The sequence below is a fragment of the Eleutherodactylus coqui genome, chromosome 6, assembly GCF_035609145.1.
Source record: "Eleutherodactylus coqui strain aEleCoq1 chromosome 6, aEleCoq1.hap1, whole genome shotgun sequence".
Lineage (NCBI taxonomy): Eukaryota > Metazoa > Chordata > Amphibia > Anura > Eleutherodactylidae > Eleutherodactylus > Eleutherodactylus coqui.
The window spans coordinates 215,130,327-215,150,258 of NC_089842.1; the positions used below are offsets into that span (position 1 = coordinate 215,130,327).

At 40.4% G+C, this 19,932-nt stretch overlaps 1 protein-coding gene across 1 annotated transcript; it reads right to left on the reverse strand.

Moving 5' to 3' along the window:
* Positions 1-5,194: 5,194 nt before the first annotated feature.
* Positions 5,195-17,769, reverse strand: THBS1 (thrombospondin 1). The gene is made up of 22 exons (XM_066608704.1): positions 17,617-17,769; positions 16,698-16,784; positions 15,942-16,519; positions 15,738-15,813; positions 15,159-15,346; positions 14,945-15,058; positions 14,592-14,685; positions 13,743-13,916; positions 13,259-13,435; positions 12,785-12,958; positions 12,570-12,697; positions 12,328-12,480; positions 11,998-12,216; positions 11,804-11,911; positions 11,148-11,307; positions 10,790-10,908; positions 9,519-9,753; positions 9,178-9,405; positions 8,802-9,073; positions 8,592-8,689; positions 7,723-7,862; positions 5,195-6,955 (listed from the first exon to the last, which is right to left on the reverse strand). Exons 2-22 carry the CDS (start codon positions 16,762-16,764, stop codon positions 6,948-6,950), a joined length of 3,510 nt encoding a protein of 1,169 aa, XP_066464801.1. The 5' UTR covers positions 16,765-16,784; positions 17,617-17,769; the 3' UTR covers positions 5,195-6,947.
* Positions 17,770-19,932: the final 2,163 nt, after the last annotated feature.

Here is a 19,932-nt window from a genome sequence, read left to right on the forward strand (position 1 = left end):
CACCACTGGGCTACACACAAATGGCTCTCAAGCAAGATCTTGTTGATGTATCATCTCAATGTGGAAGATCCCAGTCGCTATGCTAAATTTGCCTAATAGATGTCCCATATTTCACAGAGATGGTAATGTTAAGTGATAAAGGAAACTACTATGTGAATGGGAAGGTGCACAAACAGAACTTTTGATACTTGTGTGACATAAACCCCATTCCCATTTTTCCTCCAGCAGGATGGTGCTCCCCTCCCCCACCCTTATCAAATTGTGGAAGTGATGTGCATGAGTTTTGTGGATCAGCAATTTCCGGGGAAGTGGATTGGGCATCATGGCCTAGATGAGTGGCCCCCGTGCTTGTCCCTTTAAACTTCTACCTGTGGGGTGATGTCAAGTCCAGGGCTTATGCAGTGAAAGTCCAGAGTGTGGCATACTTGCAACAGTGGATACCTGTGCAAGCGTTTCTGCAGAGGTGTTGCTTTTAGTGCATTGTGAATGGGAGAAGAAGATAGCCTTAACGATTCAAAACAACTGTTAATAATTTTAGCAAGAATAAAGTTACATGACATTTAAGATTTGGATTCATCATCAAATTCTCTATCAGATACGTATGTCACATGCACCCCTTCCCATTTGAAAATATTGGCTTGATTCCAAGATAGCAACTTTCAAAATGTCTGTCAGGTTAGACACCACCCCTCTTTACCACCTTCCCTTTAGCAACATGCCACACACAGGATGGTGTTCCCATCCATCGTTTTCTATTTATTCAAGTGTCTCCATATTTTTGGACCACTCTGTAGTAAGAAGATTTAAGAACCTGTCTAAAACAGAAACTGTCTTGCCCAAAGCAACCAATCACAGCTACACGTTAATTTCTTATAATTGAAAATTAAAACTGCTCTGTGATTGTGTAGTGTCCCAGAACATCATTCTGGACCCCTCCATAATTGTCATATGTCTGTCTTATGTGGATGCACTGTGCAAAACTGTTATGTCTATTCTCTGTGTGTTGCACAGCTGCAGCGTCAGAAGGGTTAACTCCATTAAAATCATTGCCTGTGAGCTTTGCTGCATGTTGAATGTATCTATTTCTCTGTGTCATGTGACGTGGTGGGGATCAATCTAGAAATATGAGTGACTGGGTTCCAGAAGGGGAGTGCCATCTTGTCTGTGGAGGAGCACCCATCTTCCATCTGAGGGTTTGCTACCAGAGAGGCGCATGAGGGCACTATCAGCCCTTGTGTCACTGAAGATGGAGGAGAAGGAAAGACGGCATCTTTAAGAAGAGATTGAGAATGGGAGTGAGTGAGCCTGAGTGTTTTCCCCAAAAGTCCCATTATCAGAGAGCCATTGTAAGTAACTCCTTCTTCTAGTGACTATATGTTTCCTCAAGCATGGCCAGTGCAGAAGTCTACCAAACCTCTGAGAATAGTCTTAAGTCTGTTTATAACTCCTATGCGGCTGTCCGAAGTCTGGATCACTGTATAGTGGTACACCTTTAACTGACACCCATGCGTGCTGAAGTCTATGAGAGCGGGATGATAATTACTGCCATTCTGTGGCAATTGACTTTCATGTCAAGTTGTCTGAATATTACTAATTTGCCTGAACTGTAAAGTCTGCCTGCTGAAGTCTGTTGTGCTGTGTTTTAAAGTCACTAGTAAAGTTTTACCGGGCCTCAACCGTTCCTGAGGATCCGAGGTACTATACACTTGTCCAGTGTTATTAATCCGCTATGTATGGAAGACGGTTTGTGGAACGGTGGTGTCACGAACCAACAGCTACTACCCCCCTCATCCTGAAAACTACTGGCCCTATCCTATGCTATGGTAACTCCTTCCGGGACCAGGAGTTAGTAAGTGCCACTGTGACAGGTCCATGCACTACACCCTTCCAATTCCAGCCATATGCTTGGGTAGTTAGCCATTTCCCAGCGGCATCCCAACCAGGGATGTTCCTTGTTGTGTGCGTCTCTTAGGGGCATTACAACCTTTGGCCTCACGAACAAACTATTACAATTGGCTGCTATGGGAAACAAAAACAGTTTCTGTTGTACACAGGTTCGTAAATCTGTTTCTATGTGGCAAAATAATTTTTCTCATGTGCCTTGTAGTGGTATTATGGAAATATTTGGCCTTAATATACTTTACTGCCCCTGATTGGCTCAGCGCTGAGCCAATCAGGGGCAGCTCTCACTCACACCCACTCACACCCACTGCAGGCCGGCCGTGCTGAACTCCGTCTGCCGGGACAAGGTGAGTATATATATATTTTTTATTTTTACACATTTCTGGATGAATTGCAGGGAAGGGCTTATATATTTAAGCCTTTCCCGACAATTCATCCCGCGATCGCCCGCAGCGCATTGCTTTCAATGGAGCCGGCTGTATTGCCGGCTCCATTGAATTCAATGCGCTGGACAGCTCCGGTCCGTTTCTATTGAAACGCGGCTAGGAGCATTTTTTTTCGGGCGATTTTTCGGCCCCGGTCACGTGATTTGCGGATGCGCATCCATAATGCGATCTGCAAATCGCGGCAAAAAACGCCCGTGTGACTAAGGCCTGAGAGGGATCTGTTCGGCCACGGGATTCCCCTTTCCTACTCCTGAAAGAAGCCTAATAGTGATATCTATATTATTCTTTCTACTTCTTTTGCGGGGAGTTATATATCTTTGATAAAATCGTGGGCTCAGGTACAGCAGCAAAGCTCTACATATGGTATACCTCTAAATAGGGGAATTACCATAAAACGTAATCAGATGCCAGTTCTACATAGTGATAGTGATTGTATTGCTGTTACTAACAATGATCACAAAGGTGACGTCACCTCTGATTGACGTCATTCACTTTTGTTTTTCTTCATTATCTGGGCCCAGACCACCATGAAGGCTTCTTCCAGCCATGAATGGTCAATGCACACAAATTCCCCGTCCTGCTGCTAAATTTTCCCCGCTCGGTGTCATCTATGTAGTAACAATGCCTCACTTTGTGTCCCACACAGCAGTCTCTCTTTTTATACCTCACAAAGTAATAATTCTGCAGTAATAACACCAACAGTAGTGGCCAACACAACAAATACAAAATGCCTCCTTTATGCCTCACAGAGCGCCCTCATATACGTCCCTTTGGTGACCCCAAAGTAATTGTGAACCCGTTTTGTCCCAAAGGAGTTGTGCCCACTCTGTGCCTCCAGAGTAAACATGCCAGGCTCCTGCCAGCCAGTGATATATGTTGGACAAATGTTATCACTCATGTAGCCTCTGCTGCCTGACACACCATGGATCCATGGCTGATAATACTGAGGACAAAAACAGATGGGTCTATGCACAACTACGCTCACCGCTATGGAGCGTAGTTGTGCATTAACCAGGTATTTTTTTCCCCGACCATTCAAACTCTCCTCTAGTGCTCGTGAATTTGATTGGGAAGATGGGTCCTATTAACGAGTGAGAATACCGCTAGTGAAAATGAAACTATTGAAATCAATAGTTTCCTCCTGTTATGTGGCTGCAATTTTCACGCCCGCATAACAGAACCAAATCACGCCCATCTGTATAAGCCCTGAAAATTACACCAACTGCACTGGGAAGCAGGTGCAATATGAGGAAGAGCTGTTAGTAGAAAAGAATTATAAGGAAGGTCCAGATAGAGCAGATTTGCTGTAGAATGTCTGTATGGACCCTCCGCTTGGAATATCTGCTGCATTTGCAGTACCAGCAAAGTGGATAAAATCCCGTCTACAAGCTGTGGAAATAATCCAAATAAAACCCGTGCGGAAATTGACATGCAGTGCAGAATTCAATTCCACAGCATGTCAATTTTAGCCCATTCTGTTGCGGAATTCACCTTTTCTCAATGCGGAAGTATGCGTTAAAACCCACTTCAAATCAGCACTAAATGGTGTGGCTTTTGAGGCAGGCTCTCTGCTGCTGATCTACAGCAAAATGCCCATTGCGGACATTCGGCTGCAAATCATGAACATGTTTTTCTCCTGTTTTGCGGACGTGATTATCACGGTTGCATAATGGGACAAAATGAAACCATTGATTTCAGTGGTTTCGTTTTCACTAACGGGATTCCTGTTAATTGTACGATGTGAGAAAAGATAGAACTTGCCCTGTCTTTCCCGCACTTACTTAATACTACATGCGGAAAAGAAAGGGGAGGTCCTATCTTCCCGCAATATTGAAAAAGCTGTTCATGAGCAGCTTCGCTCTGCAGCGGCGAGCGTAGTTGTGCATACGCCCTTAGAGAAATATCAGCAACAATAAGTAAAAAAAACTTCAGTGCTGTGTCCGCACTACAAATGACAGTGTAGGCCTCCCCAGATTCCCTTTTTCCTATTCAGTTATGCAGCTAGATGAATGTCTTGTTATTTGTATAGTGCCAACTTGTTCTGCATTGCTTTAAAGTAATTTATTTATTACCTCCCTACCAAGCTGGGTACTCATTTTACTGACCTTAGAAGGATGAGTTGACCTTGAGCTGGCTACCTGAACCATGCAGGGATTAAACTCACAACCTTCAGGTCATAGGCAAGAGCTTAGGACTGCATTCTGCTCCCTTAACACTCTGCACTACACAAGGCTCTTATGAATATGGAGTCTTCCTAGCAACACTCCTCATAGGCCCCCTGCACACAGGCGGAAATTCCGCGTTGGGTTTTCCGGCAGAATTTCCGCCCATGGTCGCTGCCATATGATTGCATTAGAAAAAGCAATCCTAGGCAGATGGCCGCGATTTGTCCATGTGAAATCACACGTGGAAAACAAATCGTGGCATGTTCTATTTCTGTGCGGGTTTCGCAGAGGCGCACACAGAAATGTCAGTGAAGAGCCGCTCGCTCCGCTCTGCGCATGTGCCGGCTGGGCGGCAGCCGGCAAATCACAGAGCTTCGGAGATGCCAGGAGCGGGTGAGCCGCAGGCCTCTGCAGGTGCACGGGTCTGCATCCTGCTGCGAAAATTCTTGCAGCGGCATCCGACCCGGCCGTCTGCAGGCGGCCATAGCTGCATAGCTGAATAGGGATCGGGGCACCATTTCAAAGGGCTTTTTCCACTATAAGTGTGCAGAATCAGCTGATTCTACACAATTCAAAAATTCTTAAAATTGCCTGTTTTATACATTATAAATGTTACTATCTGGGGTAACGATCAAAGGGGGAACAAAAATGTGATAGGTGGAATGAAAACATTTTGAGACATTTCTTAGATTTTTGGGTTTATTTTATATTTTATGACAATTTGCTGTACAATTTACAAAAACATGTTAACATTTAAAATGTGTACAAAAGGCATAGTTATCTCTTTCTCACAAATAGTATACACTGATATTACAAACCAAAATGGGACAGATATTGCAAAGCTCTTTTCAAGTGCAAAAACAGTTCATACAAATAGGAGCAAAGACACTACAGGAAGCATTTCCTCATAAATTATTTAAATAGCATATCTACAAAAAAATAACCCAGAACACTAAACAGCAATACAAAATAAAAAAAAAATCATTTATACAAAATAAAAGCAACAGAATTACTAAAATATAGAAAAAATATTACAATACTCTTTAATACAAAAAAAATTAAAAATACTTTCCTGGGGGTACAAAGTCATTGTCACTATATACACAACTGATTAACACTACAGTAGATTTTTAATTTTTTTTTTCTTTAAATATCTCTCGATTTTTTTTTTTTTCCTCTCTCAAATCCAAGACATTTTTCTGTTTCTCAGTCACACAATGAGGTAATATTTGTACATGAAGGTTTCATCTGTTGGTTTACTCTTTTATTTTTGCAGCATAGGACTGTCTACCTGCCGCGGTGTAATTAGGGTGTTATATTACGTTATAGAGAGAGACATATGGTTTGCATTTTAACGTTTCGCACAGAGAGTCTTCTGTACCTAAGCTCTCCACCCCTCTTGCCTTGCTCTCCCTCCGGTTCTCTATGTGCTATGCAGTCTTGGACATTTGTATGGTACGGTTGTAAACACAAGATCCTGGCCACATGGAGGCCCAGTCCAATCTGCCCCTGCCTACAAGTAATAACATCATTACCGTGTGTCCCGTTGATTTTTTAGTTTTCATTCTCAATAATTTATACCTGTATCTCTGAATTTATGCCATCAGCTGTTTTTGTCAATGCAATATTTTTAAAACTTTTTTCTTGCGCCAACAGATATGTAACATATCGAGCAAATATAAATTTTTTGTTTGTTTTCAAAATGCTGGAAGAAGGGCATTTTGTATCCGTTCTAACAAAAATATGTTTTATCTAATACACATAGATACGTTCCACATACTACATTCAGACCCTATCATCCAGGCAGTGATACTTTTCTCCACATCGGCCATGCATTCACATGGATCAGCCGCAACGCTACCATTGCTACATTGGTATACCATGTATCAACAGACTTGGTGATTCCGTAGACAATGAATGTTGTCTCTCAAATAAACAAAAAAAACAAAAAAAACACCTTTTTTCCTGAATTATTGCAACTCTGCTCTTCTGTGGCAAAGCAACCACTCCAGTAAAATATCAATTTGTGCATTAGTAGTTTCTTTGTTGCTTGGTTCCAATACACTGTATAGACCTAAGAGTTTTGGAAATGTTTTCTTAATTCAAAAACACATTTGGTTTCTGATTTAAAATGCTTCTTTCTGAAGATACATTTCCTTGAGGCACTTGTGCAAGAAAGTCTTTAGTACCTTGGCAGACTTGGAAAAAATGGAGACCGACCCCAAGATTTCACATCGAGCAAAATAATACATTAAAGTCATGTCCATTCCTTAGTTTTAGGATCTTGGAGTGGATCTTTTGTTCCAACAGAAAAAAATACCAAAACGAAAAAAAGGGAATTTGTAAGAAATTGTCCAAGAGATGGAACAAATCTAACATATATAAAGGTGCTATGAGGTTTCTTAACATTCACTGAATGCATAAGACCTGGGATTTATGAATCTGGAAGAGAGAAGAAAGAAATGTATTGCATAATCAGTAAGGTTTCAAGACATTTCTTAAGATGAAAGTAACTATTTTTCTCAGTTAACTTTAAGACAATTGATAGGAAAAACTATAATGAATCAAAAAATCCCTCAAAAGCAATATATTCTTTTTGAGAAGAAGGCAAGTACAATGTTAAGCCACAGTTAAAATATTGTGATGATACTAAAGGGAATCTACGAGTTGGAAAACGACCTCTGCTTGTGCTATATCAAAAAATCGATATTCATCTGTTTAATTTAAATGGATTGTCTCATGAAGACAATCTATTTCTTTGTGTCCCATTATAACAATCTCCAGGGATGGGATTCAAATTTCTCCCTAACTGTGAGGCAGTGCTGATGCATGTGGTTGCCACAGGAGGAAGTGGTGCTGGTGGTGTGTGTGTGGGGGAGGGGTGGAGACCAGATGTCAAACCACCCCTTGGCCAGTTATAAAAGGACTGTCAGGGCTTCTCCTCGGTTCAGCAAACCAGCTGTAATTTCAACAACCAGTTCAGCCAAACCATTTAACATCAGCTAGATCCCACCCCTGAGGACCCCCTTCTATTAACCAGAGCAGTAAGCAACTGGCATTAGCATTCCCAAGCTAATTGCTAAGCTGATTATTTTAATAGGGGACAACTCCTTCAAGTACAATTTATGATGTAAACAGAATATGTCAGAAATTCCTCATCTGAAGACACTTGGAAAAGTAAAAGTTATTAGTCTAATAAATATACTCACCTCTACATTCATATTTGAGATCTGAGAAAAACACCATCTCTTGTGAGAAGACAAATAAACCAAGTCTTCCTCCAGCGTATGTTTTATCGTAAATTGGTCCTGAGTCAGCCATGATTTTCTTCCCTTCATACATAACAACACTGAAAGAACATGAAAGGAAAATCTAGTTAGAAATAATCATAAGTCACAATATATCGTATAAATGTCTTGAAACCAATGATTAGTCCCATAAATAAGACCTTTAAGTGTCCATATATATTTTCAATAGCTGTCGGCTAAACAATTATTTGGCCAACAGCTATTCCTCCCCCATACTTATGTACACTCAGCTTGGCCAAGCTTGCATGTGCTTTCAGTGGGGAGAGGGCAGCAAGCTGCTGCCAAACACCTATGGTGCTGGCATATTTCCCCTAAGATAAAAAGGATAAGACACTCAAATTCCACATCCCCGACACTTCTTTCCCCCGACATCATATGTTGGGGGAGAGTTAAGAGGCCATCATATGACCCCCAAGATCAGCAACACTTTTCTTAAGTGTATGCGGGCCTTAACTGTTGAGTGAAATCAAATATCTCTTCTTTGACCTGTCCAACGCTTTCCCTATCTCTTATCATGTTATGTACAATACATATTTAAACTAAAAGTAGTTGTCCGGGTTGTAAAAAGCATAGTGCCACAACACACAGCATTAATGGGGAGAGGTAAGTATATCCATATTTGTTATTTTACCACTTGGGGAAGGGGTTGTCCCAAGTTCTAACAACTCGGACAGACCCTTTAATACACAAGCCCATAAATGAATGACATTCGTCCTTGAACATAAACCAAATCTATTGACTCCCATGAGATTAGATCTTAGTATTCTTACCGAATGAATCCAGTCTTTGGTCTGTGGGTTAAATGCCATCTGTAGGCTGTGAAATCTTTCCATCCTGTATGACGAGGGTCATGCCATAAAGTGCGAACCTGTGAAGAATTGCCATAAAAGGCCATTAATTATGTGATAGATCACTGATAGAACCCAGTATAATTATAACATTGTGTTATTAATAGAACAGTTCTTGTAAGATCCACATACCTGTCCTTCTGTGTTTCCAGTGTGCCACAAAGCATTACGCAAATGCTCTCCTGGCCCAGTTGTTGAGTTCACAACCTTAATGGAGAGACCAGAGTATCCCTGAGCCTTGGTAGGAGTTTGGTCCCAATAGGTCTGGGAGATTTGTTTCCACATGACCACATAAAATCGGCTGCTTGATTGGTAGCCAAACACAAAGCCAGCATAGTCATCGTCACGCTCAGTGTTAATGAAGAAAGTGCCACTGAAGTCTACTGCACTAAACTCATCGAAACCTTAGGAGAAAACAAAAGAAAGGTTATCTACCTGTTAAAAATGATATACAACATATGTGGAAATATATACGGTACATTATTTTTCATCTATATTTGATACTAACCAACTGCAATGCCAGGGTCACAGTTAACGGTCTGAACCAGCTCTTTGCCAAAGTGTCTGACCATCCAGTTGGGATCAATCTGGGATGTTCCTTTAGGATCCAAAGGCACCATTTGGAATTTACGGAAATCAGTTGTACTAATATCAACATTCTCTGGGCAAACATCTTCAGCATCTGGGATGCTGTCATTATCAAAGTCAAATTGGCAGGCATCACCACGTCCATCACCTGGAACACGTAAAGAGTAATCTTTGAGTCCGTTATATCTTTTGTTTACCATATATTGGTATTGATGAGTCTTATTCCATTCTCCATCTTAAACCATCACCTTTTAGACTTACCATTACTATCAGTCTGATCAGGGTTGGCCACCAGTCTACAGTTATCTTTGTCATCTGGAATACCGTCATTGTCATCATCATGATCACAAGCATCACCCTTGCCATCTTTATCATGATCAGCCTGATTGGAATTGGGTATGTATGGGCAATTGTCCAAATTATTTTGATGACCATCTTCATCTATGTCTTCATTGCTATCACACTTATCTCCAATAAGATCGGAGTCGGAGTCAGTCTAAAATGGGATTGAAGGGGAGAATATCAGCCATCTGCCGAAAGCACATCGGAGGCAATCAACATGAAGCCAAATGAATATTGTGTGTTACCACAAACATTTGCTCGGGCATCATCATGTAATTGTTGACATGTGTACAACTGAAATAAGCTTCATAAAGTGGATTTGGGCTACACTGGATTTATGGGCTTAAGATAATAAGAGCACCATGGTATTAAGGAAACTCGTGGTGCTGCTTTCATGTTGGCATATTAGCTCTCTATGATGATATGCTGCCAACAATGCCTTAGTAGTAGAAATCCCTGGAGCTCTTGGGAATGGAATGACTAAATCTGGTGTTGCATGTATAACACAGTTTTTGCAAAAGATTATGTGTTTCTTGTTTTGTGGGAAATCATCTGTTGAAAGCAAAAATTCTGAACTGTGATGCTATGGAATTTATGCATGTGCTCAGCTTAACACCGAACAATAAAGTAAGATTAAAGAGGAAGGGCTTTACAAAAGTAGCTAATCCATGATACGCAGAATGGCACGGACAGGCTGATCTAAACTAGTAATCCTCATGGTCAGCTATCTGCTGATGCATAGGACTATGGAGTCTTCTGACACTATCCCAAGAGTGGAAAACTTTGGAGTCCTATCTGCTGAAACCTCAAAAGTCAGCAGAATATAGCAGGTAACATGGAAACTCATGTATCTGCTGGTGAATGCTTTCGGCATGATTTCTCAACTTTATATATGGTGACATTAAATTTTGCAAACCCTCTCAGTCTCCAGGGCTCAATGTGACCTCTGCACTGGCGTAACTATAGGGGATTCAGGGGATACGCTTGCACCCGGGCCCATAGATCTTAAAGAGCCCATAAGGCCTTTCTTCTCCATATAGGGAGCCCAGGACTATGAATAAAGCATTATAGTTAGGGGCCCTGTTACAGGTTTTGCATTGAGGCCCAGGAGCTTCAAGTTACGCCTCTGGCACCTCCGTACCCCTATAGTTACAACCCCATTATAATAATAGAAAATTCTGAGTATTTACCTGTTCTGGATTGTGCTCCAATGGACAGTTGTCACATTGATCTCCAACACCATCTTTATCTGTATCTCTCTGGTCTACATTATAGACGTATGGGCAGTTGTCTTTCTCATTAAGTATACCTGTGGAATCATAATGCATGTATGATGTTATTATAATGAACCGATCAATCATTTTGATCAAAGGCAACACAAAATCAGTGACTGTCCATCGACAGTCCTTGTATAGAAACAATACATACAGTATTAAGGATGGTGCTACCATTGCTATCTAAGCCACCTGTTTAGGTTTCGGTTCCACCAGTAACTAAAAGAAGACTCTATATATGAATAATTTCTCAACAATGTTGCAGAATACTAACCATCTCCATCGATATCCGCAGCACAAGCATCGCCTTCTCCATTGCCATCTGTGTCAGCTTGGTCTGGGTTATGGTTGTATACGCAGTTGTCACAACGATCACCCACATCATCACGATCGTAGTCATATTGAGCAGGGTTGTAGACAAATGGACAGTTGTCCTGAAAAGAATAAGAATAGACTCTTTTAATCTTTTGCTCATTTGACTGTTTTGTTATCTTTATCCAGTTGAACTATGGTTCTTTTTTTTGATAGTTCGCTTGTTTGACTACGTGAATGTGATATTTTTAGTACAAGCGATTAGCTCTGAAACTTTGTAGACCTTGGTCAAAAAGTATCATTGAAATGTCACAATCTACGTATGGCATTTGAGGATGGTAACATCTGCTTGTTGCAAAGTTTCCTATCCTGCTGTATGCAGGAAGCTTGGGGTCAATTTCACTTTCAAAGTCCAGTCTTAGCAAAACAATTCATAGTATAAAGCTAACTAAAAGATTTCACAATTTACTGGGCAAATGTCACAACCGTATGATATATTCTCTTCGGGAAAAAAAGCAGCAGTGTTTACTTTCCTGCTGTTTTGTTTAACTCAGTGAAAAGCCAAGAAACTCAATATCTAAGGTGCTGAAAACATGAATACACTCATTGTTTTCTTACCCTATCATCTGGGATTCCATCATTATCATCGTCACTATCACAAGCATCTCCGATTCCATCTTTATCATAGTCTTCTTGGCCAGAGTTGGGGAGGTTGGGGCAGTTATCCTAGAGGACAGAATATTGTCAGCCATCTGTGCACACAGGTTTTATGATATGACTATGGTAAGATAAGAAGGTCCAGATCTGCTTACTTTTTTGCAGTGATAGGTCGCATTAGTAACACAAATGAGGTTCTCATTTGGCCATCCATCCAGATCTGTGTCTTCACCGCAGATGATTCCATTGCCAGCATACCCTGGTTTGCATTCACAACGGAACATGGGGTCACTGTAATGGCCAAGGTAGATGCATCTTGCGTTCTTGTTGCAGTTGTGTGTACCATCAGCACAAGGGTTCTGTGGCTTGCATACCTAGTATACCAAAAATAGAGATATGTAAGCATGAACTCTATTCTTTATACCGAACATTCAACAGCCAAAGGCAGAACAAAAAAACTATGTAGCTAGAAAAGAGCAACTGACCTGTTTCTTTGCTTTGGCATCCTCAAGACTTTTGCCGAATGGCTGTGTGCCACTGTAGCGTGGAGGGCATGGGAGACAGTTGTATCCTGGCTCTGTGTTCTCACATCTGTGTACTCCGTTAAGATTAAAACAGGCATCTGGCACTTCCTTGCACTACAAAGACAAATATTTAAGCCATTAATATCTCCTAAATGTTGATTGTGATGTGTATTGTAAAGGTTGGATCAATTAAGATAACAAACCTCGTCAATGTCTGTACACTGAATACCATTTCCTCGGTAACCCCTAGGACAAGACCCACACTTCCAAGATCCATCAATGGCACTTGTGCACTTAACTCCAGCAAAGCAGGGATTGGATAGGCAGCCATCTTAAAGGAAGACATATGTCTTTGTTAGAATCTTGCAGAACATGTTCTATCCATTACAAAGTGAATTTCTGTTTGCTAATAGCTCACCAATAGGACAGTCTTGTTTGTTACAGATCTGACTATCAACATTTTCTCCTAAGCAGTCTTTTCCGCCATACTGAGGTTTGGGGTTGTTACAAAGACGTTCACGTTTCTGCATACCACCTCCGCAGGTCAGAGAGCATGTATCCCAGGGTGACCATGGTCCCCATTGGCCATTAACTGGAAACAAGTTATCAGACAAGAAGCTTATTAGTCATGTTTTCAAGATAAGCTGTGACAGAATAATGCATTCATGGTAGAAACAAAGAAGGGTCTATGAAGGACCATGGCTTCCCATGTTGTGACCTTTAGCTGATCGTCACACTTATCATACACTGGAAAGTTGACATAATAAATCATTGCTTGGTTTCATTTGTGCATTTTGTGAACTTTTAGTGAAGTTCCATCATTATAACAATGAAGAAGAACTAATTAAATGACTACATGAAAAGAAGTCACAAAGCAATGGAGAATACTCACTTGGGCAAGGATCCTTCTGGCATGGCTTGTTCTCCCTTCCTTCTCCGACACATGGTTTGCCATTCAACTGAGGAACTGGCGAGTTGCAAAGACGAATTCTAGTAATTTGACCACTTCCGCAGGTCACGGAACATGATGACCAAGGAGACCAGTGGCTCCATCCTCCATCTTGCTTAACTACAAAACATAAAATATTTGTATTTGTTACTCACAACTCAAAACCAACATTCAAACCCTGAAAGGCTGATTCATCAAATGCACTGTTCATTCTGTAAAATACTTGGGATGTTTATTTTAGTTCTAAAGAGGTAATGATCCCAAAACCTAAAACCATCAAAGACGCTCTTAGGATTAAAAGTCTTTAAGAAGATTACAGAATATCTGAACTTTTCTCATTTTTGAATACAATGTTGTTGGTGTCAACTTCTGCCAACCTACGCCTTTAAGGAGATTCAAATCAATAATTAAAATCTGATTTACTCACATCGCTTATCACATTCTTGGATGTGGCAGGACCTTGTTTGGACCGAAGAACCTTCACATCGGTTATTAAGGCTATCACAAGATCTTCCTCTCTGCTGAATTCCATGACCACATGTCACCGAGCATGGAGTCCAATCAGACCATGGGGACCAACCATCATCAGGAGAATCGCTTGCTGGAGAAAAAAAACATAACATTTTATTATTAATTTAAGGACATTATCAAACAAACATTTCTTCCATACTAAGACTGAAGAACCTGATCTGGTCTACTGGAGTATAAGTAAGGTGTTCATGATTGTAAATCTCTTGTGTAAGTGGTCCATGGTAATGGACAGATAACATGGACTGCATTTAAGTTATATGCTCAGGTTTATTAAATCCAGACGCATGTGTCTGAGAAGATGAAGAAACAGACCCATAATTTATGATAACTGGATAAAGGTTTTAGTAGATACATGAGTATTTTGGCTGCACAAGCCGAAGATTTGTTGTAGGGGAGTTCCATACATGCCAAGGAGATAGAAATATGAAGCGCACAGGACTGAGCAGGTCTATTGATGTTCAGCACTTGCAGCTGTCCTACTTTATCTCTGTCCTGAATCAACTTGTTCAGCATTTACAAGATTAATATCTGCATATTTGTCGCTACGCCTTTTAAAATGAGATGTTAGGCCTGAGGCTTCAGATACACCTTCTGTGCAGACTAAAATGCTAATGAAGGTATGTGGGAATATGAATCACCATCTTATGTACAAAAGGATCAAGAGATTTACTTTTATTGCCTCTAAGTCCTCAAGCGTAAGCTTTATTGGACCACTTTCATGCACAGCTGTTTATAGAATACTTACGCCAACATCTGGGGCAACATTCACCATCTGGAATAGTGGCGTTGGTACAAGGCATGAAGGGGCAAGAAACCTTGTGGCAAATAGTTATGGAATTCTGTATAAAGAAAGACAAAATGGACTTGATTAATATACATAATTTAATCTGGTAGAAAAGAGAAGTCAACAAGTAATGGAGTAATATTAGGTCCTGTAGGACCTTCTTATGGCAATTATCTATAAGATATTTATAGTGGATTCAAGTTCTTATTTTTTCATGCAGTCTATATAGAATTTTAATATTGAATCCAGGGTGATCAATGTAGACTGGTAGTAAATGAAATTACAGGTGACCATAAGGAAGAACGTGGGATTACCTGGCAGGTACATTCAGTACAACTGTCCACGGTCCACTCGTCCAGATTGTTGTATTTCACTCCCTTATGTAAGCAGCCTGGTGCTACACTAGCAAGCATCTGAGTTTCTGCTCCCTAAGAAAAAATGTAAATACAAGGATTAAAATCGGTGATATTTTAAAGACTTTTGTCTTTTTTCCCCTTCAAATAAGTCGATTGCTCAGATTTAACTTACCAATTTTTCGATTCTGTCCTGAAGAGTTGAGATGACGGCCCGTAGACCTTTCATTTCCAAAAACATATTGCTCAGATCATCGCAGGAAAGACCACAGATGCCATTGTAGTCTTTTGGCTTGTGGCCAATGTAATTGGTGCGGATAGCAGGTCGAGAATCATTCACTGAATTGTCCAAGTCATAGTTTGCTGTAGAACATACACAATGGGAAAATGCTTATTATTTGCTGCCATATAGAACTGAATATACTCTACCTGGCAAAAAGAGATTATTACACCTACGTCCCAGTACTCATCCATATAATGATTCATAATTTATCCTTGGATGATCTACTCAGCCTACTTTGTTCTTCTCTAATCCAGTTCATTGGAGCTCAATTAATTAGCTATTGTTGGACTATAATGGTATTTTATCTAATGGGGTTGGGGGGTGTTTTTCCATTCTCATCAGCCCAAGTAGGGGATTACAGGGCATACAGGGCAATTAGAAGTAACTTTGCGTATGACATGCAAACTACGGTATCCTCAAGATAATTCTGCTATTGCCTAATGCATGTGCTATTGGACTGATTTTACTTACAGCTGGAGCAGCCTTTGTTTCTTAGAATCACATCCATGCTGGTTCCAAACACAAAACGCAGGTTTTGCAGAACACCCTGTTAATAGAGATGCATTATTTACACTGGAGTATTCTACAATTACTATAGATATTATGGAGCAGTTATCATTATTAGTGTAAATGAGTTAAGCCACATCTATTTCAGAGTGATTAATTAGGACCTACCTGAAAGTTGTCTTTCACTCCTCCTTTTGCAATTCTAAGTTGGGAACTGCTTGCCAAATCTCCATTGAGAATATGATGGATGGGCACATCTAGCTCAGCATTTTCCATCTTGTCACATCCCACATAGAGCTGTGCTCGATCTTCTTGGATGAATAGGGTAATGTTCTTCCAGTGGCCGGTAGACAGTTTAGCTTCCTCAATAGACACTACCTGCTGTTTGTCATCTCCACTTGTACTCAAGTCTAGCGTTCCAGCTTCACCGTTGGAAGTTAGACTAAAGACATGACCTGTACCATCTTTTCTCTCAATAGAAAACAGAGCTCCTCTAGTCTTCTTTAGTTGTTTCAAGGTAGCCAACAAGATAAAACCCCGTTCAGCTCGAATAGCGTCCAACAAATCTTGGAATTTGTCTTCTGGAAGTGATGGTATCTTATTGGGAAATTCAATTTTATAAGCTGGGCTTGATGGGTCTGGACCTTTTACTTGAAGGACTCCTAGGGCTTTACGGCTACCAGTCCTACGGTTGAGTCCAGTTAACTCAAACAGGTCAAATACACTGTTGTCATCTGCTCCATTCTCTGTGGTAGAGAAAATACTAAATGTAAGCAAAAAGTCTGTCTAAAATCTTCATTTATGGCCGAGACACAATTATCAAGAAAATAAATGAAATATCACGCCAACATCACTAGCTCTCTATTGACGTGAATACATGATTATATTGTATATTGACATAGCAGGGGGGTGAAGCTTTCTTACCTGAAGCTTGCTTTGTGTGAACTACAGCCAACATCACTAGCAGAAATATTCCCCTCATTATCCCCATTTTGTCGAATATGGTGATTTCTTAAAGAAAAAGGAAACAAAAATAAGGATTTCTATAATGCTCCATTAATCACTAAACACCAATTATATATTAATTAGTCCTTAGTATCTACCCAGCTGCACCACAAACAGCTCAGCAAACTAGAAACAACTAATACACTATCTAGACATAGAGGAGCTATAAAGCAAACTAAGTTCAATGGCATTCGCGATCATTACATCAAATTATATAACTAGTACAATGCAAAAGCAAAGCATTGCTGGAGGGCAGGGAAAACATAAACCGCACTCATGCTATTACACCTGTAGTACAATATAGCGTATTGTCAACTATATACACCGTGCCTATCTACATATGCTATATACATAAACTATACACAATCCATATATTTACTAACTCTACAGATATGCATTATATACATATACTAAATAGACATTAATAAGCTATATACATATATGTAAATGTGATCATAGAGAAAAAATGGTTTGGCATTTAGGATAAATGTCATAGAAGATGAAGTAGCAGGTAGTTACTTCATCCTGTCTCCGTATAATTAATAGGACTATAACGTTGTATAGCAATAATGAACTTAATCTTCCAAGTGACTGAACCTCCTGATTCGCAACAGGCAATACAAAATGACATTACACCTAATAAGCACAAAAAAGATACAACAAACCAGCATAAAATAACTAAAAGTATCAAAACCAATAATACAAAAAGCCAATAAATGCGACAGCAGATCAAGTCATTTGAGCTCCTACTGATCTGAAAGACATCCGAAAGCAACTTAAAGTATTGTAAAGTATTGCATATAAGTCATGAGCCCTTTGAAGGGCTGCGTCCTCTTACATTTCTTTGTGCGCAGGGTATATAAGTCCTGGTTTGTGGCTTGGGTCGCCTCTGTCCTCTGCAGTGGTGTGCTCTGTACTCCTCTGTGTGCGCTCTGCAGGCGTTCTGATCTCTGGAGCTGCTTTGCACTCCCTATAAAGGAGCCTTTACATTCCTGGAGTGTCCCTCCGGCCAATCAGCGGCAGACAAGCAGGAAACGGGCTCCTGTTTATTCTATTACCTCACAACATGAGGGAGAGACACAACCATCACACAGGCTGCCTATTACCCTCTGACGCATGCTGAGGAATTTCTTCATGACACAGATCCATAGTTTTTTTTTTGTGCATGGCAATGAAATCCAACAAAGGAATACAGAAGAGAATTTGTGCATTCCTACACATTCCTATATAGTGCAGCGTAGGGGAACGGCTCCTACTGTGAGGCGATGGGGCATACGTATATACTAAAGTGTTGGAGCAAAACATTCGCATTGCTAAGTTTGGGGCAAACTATTGCTTATGGAGAATTTGTTCATGTGAGGTGGTGTATTGGAGTATGGACAGATCTAGCAAACTTTAACTTGAAATTTCAAACTTTGCATTTACATTAAGGGCTCTCTGCATGAGCCTATCTTCCACGCAATGACACGCGTACTTGCTGCCATTCCCTATGCACTATCTTGCATGTAATATGCACCAAGTTAGTGCATACTGCAATCTTTTTTGCGCATGCCTTGTGTGTGGGAGGCACAGTTGAAAGTGAATGTGAGATCGATACTGCGTATTACATGTGTATAACCCACACGCGTAGTATGCAGTATGAGAGCCCTTAATACAACAAATGGCATCAAAAAGTCAAGTCAAAGTTTACTGCCTAACCTCAGCAGGTGAGAATAGGGCACAAAAGCACACACCAAGTATTAGAAAAATGTAGCTGGACCAATTAATATATATATGATTACCTTTATATAGCCCCAATTTATTCCATAGGGCTTTATGATCAGAAGAGATAAACATATAATATGACAACTTTGATGAAAGATAGAAGCTAAGCAGACCCTCCCCATAGGAGCTTACACTCTAAAGTTTTCCATTCTGATTAAAACTCTTTGACTTGTAGTGATCTGTACTGTAGCGCCTATAGGAGTCCAGAATGCCCTGTTGTACTCCCTTATATCTCCAATTTTATATAGAGGAAGACAGATTATGACAACAAATAACTTATTGTGGCTTCTGTATTGTAGAAGCAATATGTCTATCGGGGAAGATCTCCATAATGCAGCAGCGTACAAGGGCACCATATGGCAGCACATAACATACTACCATATTACAGAGCTCACTGCACTTCATATAGCAAACCATAACTGTGTAAGTGGCAGGCATATCGCTTAAGAGGGTTTGTCGGGGGAGAGGGGGGATGACTTTCCACCAGTGGCCACTAGGGGGAGCATGTGATCTGGATAATGTTAGAGATTTCAAGTCTCCTTGAAAAAGTTTTCGGGCAAAGCAATCTAGCAGACTATATAAAGATGCCTTCCACCTTCAGATTAGATGAATTGTCTCTTTATTTGATTTTCAGAGCCAGAACAGGCCACTTTACCACTTTATATTGCGATTGTTAAATATTAATGTGTTGGACCAAGTTAGAGAACTGATATCGTTCCAAAGTCTGGAATTCCATTCATGTCTTGGAGCTGTGACGTCAGAAAGGAGGGAAGGAAAGTCTCTTGGATACACGCCTGTAACAATGCAAAGAAAGCAAAATGTTCTAGCTGCTTATAGGTACAGCAGATTGGAAACTTTCTTTCAACTTCAGAAAGTATTTTATGTCCTGAGGTGGATCTCAGTTATTCAGTGCAGACTAGTTCTGAGTGATTCATGACATCAGTTTTATGTATTTACTGATAGAACAACGCTGTATTTATTAATCACTATGGAGGATCTGTAATATGTATTTACTGGATACATACAGTATGTTCCTTGGTATGTGAATAAAATGCTAGAAGTACTGGGACACATAAAAAAGATGGGAGTCGTAGCTATGAATAACATGCAATTCCATATGCCACTCGGGGTCTGTGGAAAGCTGGGTGAGGATGCATAGTGGTTTTTGTAATGAATTAAAGGCTCTTAGGATTTTAAAAGGGGGTTACCTGTTGGCGCTCCCCCTGCCAATCTATGCAGCAAACACAGGAGGACAATGTATAACTAGTTACTTTTATTTTATGTGAAAGAGGGTGCACCAAGATGGCATCACCTGTTAATATGCTGTATTAGGGCATATGGCATATTGGGGAGTATGAACCTCAGAGAGCAGGGACCCTCATTCAGGACC